General features: G+C 36.1%; 1 protein-coding gene across 1 annotated transcript in view; it reads right to left on the bottom strand.

Moving 5' to 3' along the window:
* The window catches only part of NME8 (NME/NM23 family member 8), a 245123-nt gene that overhangs the window by 20147 nt on the left and 212064 nt on the right, over positions 1-12912 (bottom strand). The window contains exon 17 of the mRNA XM_070728254.1: positions 3268-3416. Within this exon, the coding sequence (XP_070584355.1) occupies positions 3268-3416 (149 nt within the window). The remainder of the gene's footprint in view (positions 1-3267; positions 3417-12912) is intronic.

The raw sequence follows: 12912 nt of genomic DNA on the forward strand, positions 1-12912 counted from the left end.
TTGTAGGCTCTTGTGAGTAGTGTGAGATTGCCTGAGCAGAAGCTGCGTAGGATCAGGTTAACAACTGTAGAAGCATTTTTGGCGATATTGTTGCAGTGGCCTTTAGCACTTAGGTCATTCGATATTAGTATTCCAAGGTCTTTTACTGAGTGTGGGTTAGCAGTGAGAGTTTGTTTATTCAGTTCGTATGTGTGGTTTGGATTCTTTTTGCCAATGTGGAGGGTAGAGCATTTGGTTGATATTTGAAGTTGCCAGGTGTTAGACCAGTCTGAGACAAAGTCCAGGTCTTTTTGGAGAGTGAGTGTGTTGTCAGTGGTGATGAAAAGTTTCCCATCGTCGGCAAAAAGAACACAGTTGCTTTTGATATGGTCACAGAGGTCACTTATGTAGAGAATGAAGAGAGTAGGTCCTAGAACGCTTCCCTGGGGAACGGCACTTATGACAGGGGTGGGGGTGGAGATGGCGCTACCAATTTTGACAATTTGTTGCCTGTTTGACAGGAATGCAGTAATCCAGTTGTGGAGGAGACCTGAGATGCCATAGGATTTGAGTTTTAGGAGTAGTTTGTTGTGGACCACTGAGTCGAAAGCTTTGCAAAAGTCTATATAAATTGCATCAATGGATTTTCCTTGGTCGAGGTGGGTAGTCCAAATGTTTTTGCAGTGAAGTAGTTGTAGGTTGCAGGATAATTTCTTTCTGAATCCAAATTGTTTGTTTGAGAGTAGGTTATTAGATTCTAAGTAGAGGGTGATTGATCGATTTATAATTGATTCCATGATTTTACAAGGGACGCAACAGAGAGATATTGGTCTGTAGTTGTCCACTCATGAAGGGTCTCCTTTTTTGAAAATGGGGATGACTACTGCTTTTGACCACAGCTTGGGGAGCATGCTGGTCCTGAAGGATTTTTGGAAGATAATGCTTAGGGGTTCAGCAAGAGCAGAAGAAAGTTTCCTTAGGAAGTATGCACAGAGACCGCCTGGTCCAGCAGATAGGGAAGGTTTGAGGTCACGGATTGCTTTTTCTACACGGTCTACAGTGAAGATGATTTGGGTTAGGTTATATAGTGAATGCCACAATTGTTTAGTGAAAACTGCAGTTGTTAAGCAAACACATTTTACTCAATGGGGTTTTTTTTAACTATGGGACACTGTAAATGGATATAATTGTGGATTGGTTGCCAAATGCAATCATATGGACACAGGGGGAGGGACTTACAAACTAACTAACTTTGGGGCAGTCTGTTTCAATTTGAAATGGTCAGTAAATTCTACCACATACCTCCCAGCCACCAAGATCCTACAGGGTTGATCTTCTTTGTGTCCTGTCAGCATTACCCCCACCTTATTGGCCTTACAGAAAGCTATAAAGACCTGGCTTTTCCCACAGGCCTGGGGCCATTGACCTCAGGGGGATGACTAGTGAGGTTGGTCCATGGCTACAATTATTTTAAATTGAAACATTTTTATACTGATTCATGTTCATTTTTGTTGTGAGCCACCCTGAATTCCTAGGGAGTTGGGTGGCATAGAAATATGAATGAATGAGTGCTTTAATTTGGAATTTGGATGGCACTCTTACTTGTTTGGCACAAAAATTAAATCATATAATTTTTTAAAACAGCATTATATAAGAAAAAAATTAATTGAAATATGGTCAAAAATTAAAGGGCGATATTACATTCAATTACCAAATTGGATATCACCAACCGAAGCAATAATCTATCCAAATAAATAAGATACTAACATATGAACAATTATTAAATGACAATATCCAATTGCATACAATATAGGGATTAGGAGAAAAAGGGATTGACATTGATTGGATCCATTATTTACAAATAAAGTCAAAATACAATGAAGATAAGAAAATAGGATTTCAACCGAAAAATCAACTAGATAAAATACTATTTGGCCCAGAAGAAAAATTAATCTCAAAGTTTTATAAACAATTTCTCAACTCAGAAATGATAGAAGTTCAGGTTAAGGGGCCCATGATAGTATGGGCACAAACTTTCAGCTATACTATTAATCTTGATGATTGGGAAAAATATGGACTACTAATTATAAATTGACAATATAATCTACATATAAAGAAAATATTTATAAAATGTTTTACAGATGGCATTTGCCAGCTGCTCGTGTTTCTAAAATATACCCAAATATATAATCAAAATGCTGGAAATGCCAAAAGAAAATTGGAACTTACTACCATACATGGTGGACTTGCCCAATGGCCAAAAAGTTTTGGACTAAAATCAAAAGTCTCTTAGAACAAATAACTGATTTACAATTCCTACTAAAACCAGTTATACATGCTCAGAATTATTAGGCAAAAAATGTCAAAAGAGGACAGATACGTAATAATACACATAATTACTGCGGCCAGAATCACATTTGTGCAAACCTGGAAAATAAGTAATATCCCATCAACCTTGAATATAATAAATAAAATCTATGAAATTGCAGAAATGAACAAAATGATAATGGAAATTCTACAAGAAGACAACACAGAATTCTACCAGACCTGGAATAGATGGTATAATTGGGTTGACCAAAAAAATAATAATTAAATTTTAAACATTTACATTACAGTCAAATATGTCATTTTTAAGCAATCTTGTTATTCTTTATTATTCCTTTAATATAAAATACTGTATATAAGTGTGAAATTAACACGGCCAAGACTCATGTAAATGAATATAGAAAATAATAGTTTGAAATCTGTAGTAGCAATGCCAACATGTAGATTGGCAAATTTATGTTTGTTTTTTTGGGGGGTTTTTGTTTTCTTTCTTTTTTTGTCTTTGTTCTGTATTTGCCTTGTTTTCTTTTTGGTGTTAATAATTAATAAATATTTCTTTTTAAAAAAAGAAATATGAATGAATGAATGAGTGACATATAATAAATCGAGAATTACAGGTAATGTATAAGCAAGGCTTCAGTATCTTTAAAAACTCTGTCCAATTGCCTCTTTCCTTTGTCTTTTAAACATCCACTTTTCTCCCATTTTATTTTTCCCCTCTGTTCACAGAATAGCTACCTTTTCCCCTAACTTTGTCTGTCTGTTCTCTTCATTTTTTTACTGTTGCTACTAAGTCGAGGGAGGTGAATATGTTTATGTGTACTAGTGTGTGAGGAGAAGATTTATTAATACTGTATATGCAAATGGGATGAAATAATTTTATAATGGTATAACTTATTTTACAGGCAATTAAAATAAGTACATAAAGAGAAAAGTATGGATACCTCATAATATTAACCTTACCTTTCTCTTCAAAAGCAGAAGGTTTAATGAGAGCCATAGTATTTTCTACAGGAAAGAAGAATTTTAATTCCTTTGTAGCTTCATTTGTGTTTGCGCTGCCATGCAGCTGATTGATTGGAGAATCAGAGATTGCAAACTCAGCACGTAAACTGAAACAATGAAGTCAGAAAATTAGAAAAATGACACAGAAACTTCATGCTTACAAATTAAAGCATCACATCAATTATATTAAAACTGTATTAAAACTGAATTTAAAATGCCTGAAATTAAATGTGGAAACTTGCATATTTTTTGTGTTCTGTCTGTCTGTCTGTCTGTCTGTCTCTCTCTCTCTCTCTCTCTCTCGATCTGTGATTGCATGTATCCCATATTTTTTGTAGTATGGAACGCAACTTTTTGCCCCCAAAAGAGGGTGGAAATGTCAGTTTGTCTTATATACTGAATACAGCCATTTTTAGCCTCCCAAAGCACTGCCCCTGCGTTTCATTTTTGAAAAAATTGGACCTGTTTTTCACAAAAATGGGGTGTGTGGAGGGTTTGGCAAGCCTGCCGAGCATTACTAAGGGGTGAGGGAAGGCAAAAAGATCCCCATTTTTGCATAAAAATAGATGAAATATGGGCCATTTTGTTTGCAAAAGTGGGGCATTTTTCCCTTCCCCCACCCCCTAGGAGCACTCTGCCAGCTTCCCAAACCCTCTGCATGCTCTGTTTTTGAAAAAAAAAAGGGGAGAGGGAGGAGCAAAACCCGGTCCTTTTTTTTGCAAAAACACGTGTGTTTTGCCTTCTAACTACCACATCTAGCATAACTGGAGGAGGAATTCTGGGTGTTGAAGTCCACTAGTTTTACAGCTGTCAAGTTTGAAGATCCCTGGGTTAGGGGTTAGGGATGCAAGGGTCTTCAAACTGGGCAAGTTTAAGACTTGTGGTCTGCATCTCCCATTCCTGAGCTAGCATCACTGGAGGAGGAATTGCGTCGGATGCGGAATAACACATGGACACGAAATCTGGGTATTAAGGATCACTTTATTAAATAAAAAGCATAGAGACTCGCAGAGGTCACTAAATGGGTGGACGTTCCTATGTATAACATACTTGGGCAACTAAATGGGTGTAACCCCTTGCCTGGGTAGTACAAGGCTATCTTTAGCCTATGCCGAGCCCTGTAAGCCAGGCCTCAAGCATGTGGGAGGGCTCACCCCCATGACCCAGAACTGGAAATGCCATAAGTGGTCTGCATTTCCCAAAGGCACCCCCTCTCCACCACCCTGGTTATGTAGACACCTTGAGTTGTGGAAATGGGCAGCCGAGAGGCTTCTGGGGGGTGCTGTGCCAAAACATGGCTGCGAAGTGAACCGCTACTTCCAGGCATGAGTTTTTCCAATTTTGGTTGCATCAACAATGCATTACTGACCTTGTAGAGGGGTGCAATGGAGAGGGGTTCAGCCACACATCGTGGGTGGAGGTGCAAGCCCCCACGAATGTGGGTGCATTAACTCCTGACCAATCAGAAAAGAGGCTAACGGATCAAGCTTGCCCAGAGACATGGAGGCCCATTAAACACCAGGAAGAAGGAGAGGTAAATGGCGAGAGAGCAGTGATCCAGACAGAAAACCTTTCCCTTCATGTACCCTTAGAAAAGAACTAATTTAAAGGACAGAGAAGCTCCGATTGTGAAAAAGTGATGACTTAAAGTGAGAGAGTGGCAAGATCAAGTGAGAGACGCGGTGAAATCTGACGTGACGGTGCAAGATGAGGGGGATGAAGTAGACGAGGTTGGAGATAGAAACGGAGATAAGATCGAGAGATTGAGAGAGCGAGTGGCTGGCAGGAGAGCTGTCAGAGCTGGAGGCGTTATAAAAAGGTCTTTCGCTACTATGTTGTGCTGTTTGTGCTGTATGTGATTATAAAACTTTTGGGAAAGATTTAAACAGCTGGAGGAGAACTAAGCTGTTGGAGCCTGGAGAAGATTGAAATCAATGGAGGAGACTCAAACCATTTGAGGATTTAATCTGTTGTAGGAAACCTTAAATTTACTTAAACTAACGAACAGTGAGAGGAGAAGGGTTGAGGTTCAGAGGTAGATCCTGGCTTAATCTGTTGTAGGAAACCTTACATTTACATTAAACTTATGAACAGCGAGAGGAGAAGGGTTGAGGAGGTTCAGAGGTAGAGCCTGGCTTAAATTGGTTCGCCCCTCCTCCCCTACTTGAAGCATAGACAGAAGTGGAAAGACGGACCTCACTCAGGAAGAAAAGATTAAAAACTGAGTGTGCACGTAAGATTAAAAGTGAATATCCAATGCTTGACTGAATCTGTTTAAAATATCTGCAATAGACTATTGAACTATTAACTTCTGCTGAAGATTATAAGACTATATATGTGATATGTAATATGCAACTGAATTTAATATATATTTAATATATACAATCTGCAACTGAATTCTGATCTGACTATATATTAGATTGTTTTCTTTTCTTTTAGAATATATTTGAATGAATTGAAATTTGAAATTTGGAATGCTTATGGATTATTGATACTGGATAATAACACAATACTGACTATAAAAGTAGATATATAAGTTAATGAGATATAGAGATATAGAAAAATAAGAAACTACTATTATATTGCTCTTTTTCTCTTCTCTTTTCTTTATTGCCTTTTTCTATTCCCCTTCTCTGTAGTTAAAGTTGATATTAACTATATAATTGAATTAATCATTGATGAATTATTAAGATAGTGATAAGATAGTGTTAATAGTGTTAACATAACATTCATTATAGAATTGATATTGTTATTACTATTGAAGTAATTGTGGCTCTAAATATTTTGACTATTTTGACTATTTGAAGAATTGTCTCTTTATATTACTATATTACTATTATTTTTGATAAACTAGGTTAGTGTCTAGTCCTATTTTTTGGGCCTAGCTCTCCTTTTCTTTTTTCTTAGATAAAAGTCTTAGTTAAATAATCTATTAACATAATTACCTAAGAATTAGGAGGAATAAGAATATGGCAACATCCTCAACCATAGCAAAGACAACTAAGAAACCAGCCTTGATGATCTCATCACCAGCAGTACAAAAACCTACTACTGTTATAGACCCCAACATATCAGATGCACCTACCATGCAGACAATACAAAGTGCTTTAGATAAAATCCAAGAATTTATGGTCAGGCAAGAAGAATCTATGAGCAAAACCCAAGAAGTAATACTACAAAACCACCAAGAAACTAGACAAAAGTTTGAAGAAGTACAAGCAAATTTTGCAATATTGAATGCTAAAATACAGGGAATACAAGAGACAGTGGTTAAACACAAGACTGATATTAAAAATCTAGAAGAAAGAACAGATGACACAAAAATCAGGTTAAATCAAACAGAAGAGAATCTTAAAACGACCAATAAAGAATTTCAATCAGCTGTCGCCCATCTGAAACTTGAGAAAGCCTCCTTTTATTTAAGATTGCAAAATATGCAAGAAGTTAAAGGAGAAAATATTTTTGCAACAGTACTTGAACTGCTATCTGGTGGGCTGACAATAGATGAAGAGGAATTGAATAGAGACATTGATGAGGTTTATAGAGTACAAACCAACTATGTAAAGAGACATCAATTACCTAGGTAGGTCCATGTTCGATTTACGAAAAAAACCTCTGAAATGTATAAAATATATAAAAACACAAGAGCAACAACAATAACATATAAGGGGAAGGAGATAATAATACTGAAGCAAGTCCTGAGAAGAATTCGTGAAAAGAGGAGGGACCTTGTTGGCATGTCTCGGTATAGCTAGGCTATGAAACCTTCAACATCACTGAGCAGAGAATTTTAACAGAGCTTGGATGTGTGATAAAGCCAAGACACAGACTTAGTTAAATAAGTATTATTTGCATATAAACAAAAACTTTGTGATATGGCCTTTTCGTTTACAAATATAGCAAGTCCTAACAGAAATGTTTTTAGCCACAAAAGTCTTTTGCTGAGGCTTTTCTTCTTTGAACTGCAAACGGCTCTCCAAAGATTCTCTTCTTCCATCAAATGCCCTGGAACCTCAGGTACAATAAGTTCATCTTTGGACAATTGTAGATGTGCTCTGACACTGTCCTGCACATATCTCCATTGCAAAATGTCCCAACACTTGGCAGCTGAGCTCTCAACACGAATGTGAGCTAATTGCTGGTCTACAAGCGTAAGTCCAATTAAATTGTGAGCTTTTAAATTGTCCCGGTTAAAGTCCTTTACCTTCTTGGCATCCTCCTCAACCTCAGGATCCAAGCCATCCAAATTGGCGGGTTCAGCAACAATATCCCACAGTCCCTCACATTGCAACATCATAGTGCATCTTTCAGCCCATATGCTGTAGTTGCTTCCATCCATCTTAGCAATGGAGAAATTATTAGAGGACTGAAACATTGCCATTTTTCTCTTCTTGTTTCTTCTCCAACAATACTTACAGCAACAACTGTGATACAATGCTGGCTAAAAGAAACCACACATTAACAAACCACAATTCTCTGCCACTGGGCCCATAACCAATGTTGGCATGTCTCGGTATAGCTAGGCTATGAAACCTTCGACATCACCGAGCAGAGAATTTTAACAGAGCATGGATGTGTGATAAAGCCAAGACAAGAGTTAGTTAAATAAGTATTATTTACATATAAACAAAATATAGAAACAATCCAGAATAAGCACGAAGCAAAAACAGGATAATAAGCACTGAGCAATTACAAGATTAGAAGCACAAAGCAAAATACAATATAGAATAGATAATAAGCACAAAGCTTATACAAGAAGATACGCACAAAGCATAAACACAACTCCTCCCTCTCCGGCAAAGTAAGCGAATGACTGAGCAGAAATGTGCGTCACAGCCTCATTTGAGGGGTGGAGTACTGGCGCCCTCTAATGACATACCAGCCTAGAATATTTAACAGTTAAAGTGACAGTACACTTTTACAGTGATAGTACAAGTTTAAAGTGGCAAACCCTAAAACACATGTACCCTGTACTAACAGACCTCCATTACTTGACAGAAAACATATCAGACATGAAATTCAATTTTGATGGTTGGTCCTGGAGGGGCTAATCATTACATGGAAAGGGGAAATAATAACTATTGAAACAACCGAACAAACAGATTTATTGAAGAATTTTTAGAGGGTACCACACGATCAGGGTCACAAAGTTTAGAAGAGAAAGAAACAGAAGAAGAAATATAGGAAGGACAGATAGTACAAAAAGAAGATAGAACAGGAACACTGCGAGAACCAAGAAGTACTAGAAGAGTAAAATAAGAGGGAGATCTCAATATGCAAAATACAGTAAAACTATTTTTAGTAAACATAAATCGGCTCAATACACACAAAAAATAGGCCAAGTCTTTAATAAACTAAACAAGCAAAAGGTTGATATCATTTGTATGCAGGAAGACCACATTAGACAAAAAGATGTAAAATATTTGGAAAAACCAAAATTAGGCAAACTCTTTACATCTCTAGCAACAGGAAAGAAAAGAGGAATAGCAACATATATTAAAATTGGTTAAAACCCCAACAAATCTATGCAGACAAAGAAGGAATAATTTTAATTATTTAGATTACAATAAATAAAAATAATAATCTTAATCATAATCTAGGCACCAAATTTAGAACATAATTTTTTTTCAAAAAATTATATGAACAAATCATAAAATTAGAAAAGGAAAACATCTGTATCATAGGAGATTTTAATTCTATATTGGATATTTAAAAAGACTATAAAGGGATAGGGAAATTAAACAATAGAAAAATATTACCAATAGAATTTTTAGACATGGTAAATGAATATAAACTAAAAGATAGTATACATACTTTTCCAATCCATATAAATCATGGTCCAGATTAGATATGATATGGGCAGATATTGATTTAGAAAAGGATATTATAAATGTGGAAATCGAACCTAATATATGGGCTGACCATAACACTGTAACAATAACAATTAAAGGAGAGCCAAAAAAAGAAATAGATGGACAATGAACTCTAAAATAAAACAAGAAACAGAATATAAACAATGGATTGAAAAAGAATTAGACTTTTTTCTATCAGTTAACTGGAATAATGATACCACTATCCAGAATATTTGGGATACAACAAAAGCATATACAAGAGGATTAACAATAAGATATACTGTTAAGAAAAACAAAAAGATGGCTTGCATATAAACTAAAAAAAGAAAAAGAAAGAAAATATATACAGTAACTCAAAGATAAATTAGGAAATAGAAAATTTGAAATGGAAAAGAAAAAGCAATAAATTATGGAGTACTTCCAGGAACTGTATAAAAAAGATATAATTGAAAATTGTGATATACAGGCTTATTTAGACCAAGCAAAGATACCAGAAATATCAGAAACATATAGAAACAGAATGGAAGAGGATATTACATTATCTGAATTGGAAAGAGCAATACAAAAGCAGAAAAATAACAAAACCCCTGGCCCAGATGGGATCCTGGCTGAGTTTTATAAAAATATGCAGGAATCTATTAAAAGTCTATTATTAGTGACTTTTAACGAAGTTATATCTAAAAGGAAGAAGCCGAAATCATGGGGGAAAGGATTAATTACTCTAATCCTGAAAGATAAAAAGAAAAAAACGTATCATTAAACAATACTGTATAGGCTTATTTCATGACTTAATAGTGATTATAAAATATTTGCCACAATTATTGTGGAATGGTTGAAAAATGTAATTAGTGAAATAATTCATCCTGATCAGAATGGTTTTTTTACTGAACAGAAATATCAGAAACAATACGAGAATGTTATTGATTGTTATTGAATGTTATATGAAATACATATGGAAAAATCCAAAGCACTAATATTTCTTGATTCTGTGAAGGCCTTTGATAGCTTGAATTGGAACTTTTTTTAATAACAAATAATAAAAATGAAATTTGGAGAAAAATTTAATAGAACTATACAAACTTTATATACAGAACAAGTGGCTAAAATTATAATTAATGGAGATATTACAAAAATATAAATATTGAGAAAGGAGTTAGACAGGGATGCACTTTATCTCCTTTAATATTTATTTTCGCGATTCTTTTGATTCAAGTATGAGCTAATAAAGATATAAAAGGTCTTAAAATTAAAAATCAAGAGTATAAATTATTAGCATTTGCTGATGATTTAGTATTTAATATAGAAGAACCTTTAGAAACCAGATGGAAACTTTTAGAAGAGATTAGCAAGTTCAGTAAAGTAGCAGCTTTAAAGATGAATAAGTAAAAGACTAAAATAATTTTTAAAAATTTAACATATAAGGAAAATCAAATATTGGAAGGAAAACTTGGACTCCATATAGAAAAATAATTAAGTATTTAGGTGTAAATATAACTGCAAAAGCCACAACTATCCACAACTACTTGAAAAAATAGAGGAGAAACTTAAAAAATGGAATAAACTGCCTATTTCAATGATAGGTAGAATCTAAGCAATTAAAATGGTAATCCTCCCACAATTATTGTATCTCTTTCAAATAATCCCAACTAATTTAAATAAGAAATATTTTGAAAAATTGAATAAAATGTTGACAAATTTTGTATGGGCAGAATAATAGGAGGCAAGGGGGCTTTGGACTCCCCGATTGTCAACTCTACCACCAAGCGGGAATAATAGTTTGGCTCAAGGAATGGATTATTTAAAAAAATAAAATACTTCTTCTGCTTGAGGGACATGACCTACATCTGGGCTGGCATGCATTTATTATGGATGGAAAAGATAAAATATACAGTATACTTATTTTAAGAGACATAAAGTTAGAAATGTCATAAATGAGATATGGACAAAAATTAAAAATCATCATTATTTACAAACTCCTGGGTGGTTCTCACCAATGGAGGCTATGATGCACCCCAATATGATTGATACTAAAAAATTAATTATCTATTATGATTTGCCAAATGAAAGAGGAGAATTAAAAACAAATACACAATTAGACAGCGAAGGAATTAAAATCGATTGGTGGCCACTAATGCAAATAGAAGCAAGATATGAAGAAGATAAAAGAAAAAGAGGAAAATTAAAAAGGAAATCAGAGTTGGATTTGGTAATATTAGGTCAAGACAAAAAAATGATTTCTAGAATATACAACTTTCTGTTAAAATACAAAATACAGAGTTATAACTTAAAAGGGAATATCCAAAGCTGGCACAAAAACTTTGAATATGATATTAATTCAGATAAATGGGACATAATCTGGAATAAAAATTATAAATTCACCAAATTGGTCACCTACAAAGAATATATATATAAAATGTATTATAGGTGGCATCTCCCACCAGTACGGCTGGTGCAAATGTACCCCTTATTTAAATCAAATTGCTGGAGATGTAATGAGAAAGCAGGGACTTACTTTCACATATGGTGGACCTGCCCACAAATCAAGAAATTCTGGAATATAATACAAAATTGGATAGAGGAACTGACTAAAATTCAAATTAACAAAAAAACTGAAGTATTTTTATTAGGCATTATAGATCAGAATATGAAAAAACCCAATACTATTTAACGTTACATATTTTGACAGTGGCCAGAATTTCAATTGCATAATTCTGGAAACAGAAAGATCTACCAGATGATTCTATGTTAGTAAGGAAAATCATGGACTGTGCCGAAGCAGACAGGATGATGCTCAAAATAAATAATAAAGAAGACTCCGGATATTACAAAACTTGGAATGATTTTTACGAATGATTAAAAACAAGAAAAAAACAAAATTGAGATATTTATATGACATAAAGCAGGGGTCCCCAACTGCTGGGCCACAGACCAGTACCGGGCCGCAGGACATGTTACACCGATCCGCGGAGTCAGCACTTCCACACCTGCTCCCTCCCTTTTTTCCCCTAACCCAAGGAACCCCCCGCACAGAAATGTTTGAAGTGGCACAAAGCCACGCAGTCCCGGATTGCTCACTTCTTCTTGCCTAAGATCGCTAAGGTGAGCAGTGCCCTGCACTGGCCAGGAAAGCTGGCTGCCCAGGAAAGCAGCGCATTTGAAAAGCGTGCTTTTTAAATATGCACTTTTCAAACACGCTGCTTTCCTGGGCAGCTGGCTTTGCTGGCCGGAGAAGCAAGCGATCCAGGACTGCGTGGCTTTGCGCTGTGACAACAACAACAACGGCGCTGTGGCAGCCTTCAAATGCGGCCCTTAACGGCACCCCGCCACCCGTTCTTGCAGGTAGAGGTTGGGCGCGCTACCGGGAGGTGGAGGTGGTGTGGGGCTGGGCGTGGGCGCCGAGGATGCCGGGGAGGGTGAAGGGGTGGGTGTGGCTGCTGCCTCTTAGCTGGAAAGCCTGACAGGGGTGGAGGCGATGGCGGAATCCGGTGCTAGGGCCATACGGGGTCGCTCATCCAGGGGGCTGCAGACCAGCAAGCCAGCCTCCGCTCTCTCTCTGCACTCTCGTCTCTCTTTCTCTCTCTGTTGCTGGCATGGTGTACAAGAGAGAAAGAGAAAGAGAGAGAAGAAAGGAGGGGAGAGAGAAAGAGAGTGTGAGAGAAAGAAAGAGAGAGAGAAGGAGAGGAAGAGAGAGAGAAGGAGAGGAAGACAGAGAGAGAAGAAAGGAGGAGAGAGAAAGAGAGAACAAGAGAGA

Source organism: Erythrolamprus reginae, chromosome Z, assembly GCF_031021105.1.
Source record: "Erythrolamprus reginae isolate rEryReg1 chromosome Z, rEryReg1.hap1, whole genome shotgun sequence".
NCBI lineage: Eukaryota > Metazoa > Chordata > Lepidosauria > Squamata > Dipsadidae > Erythrolamprus > Erythrolamprus reginae.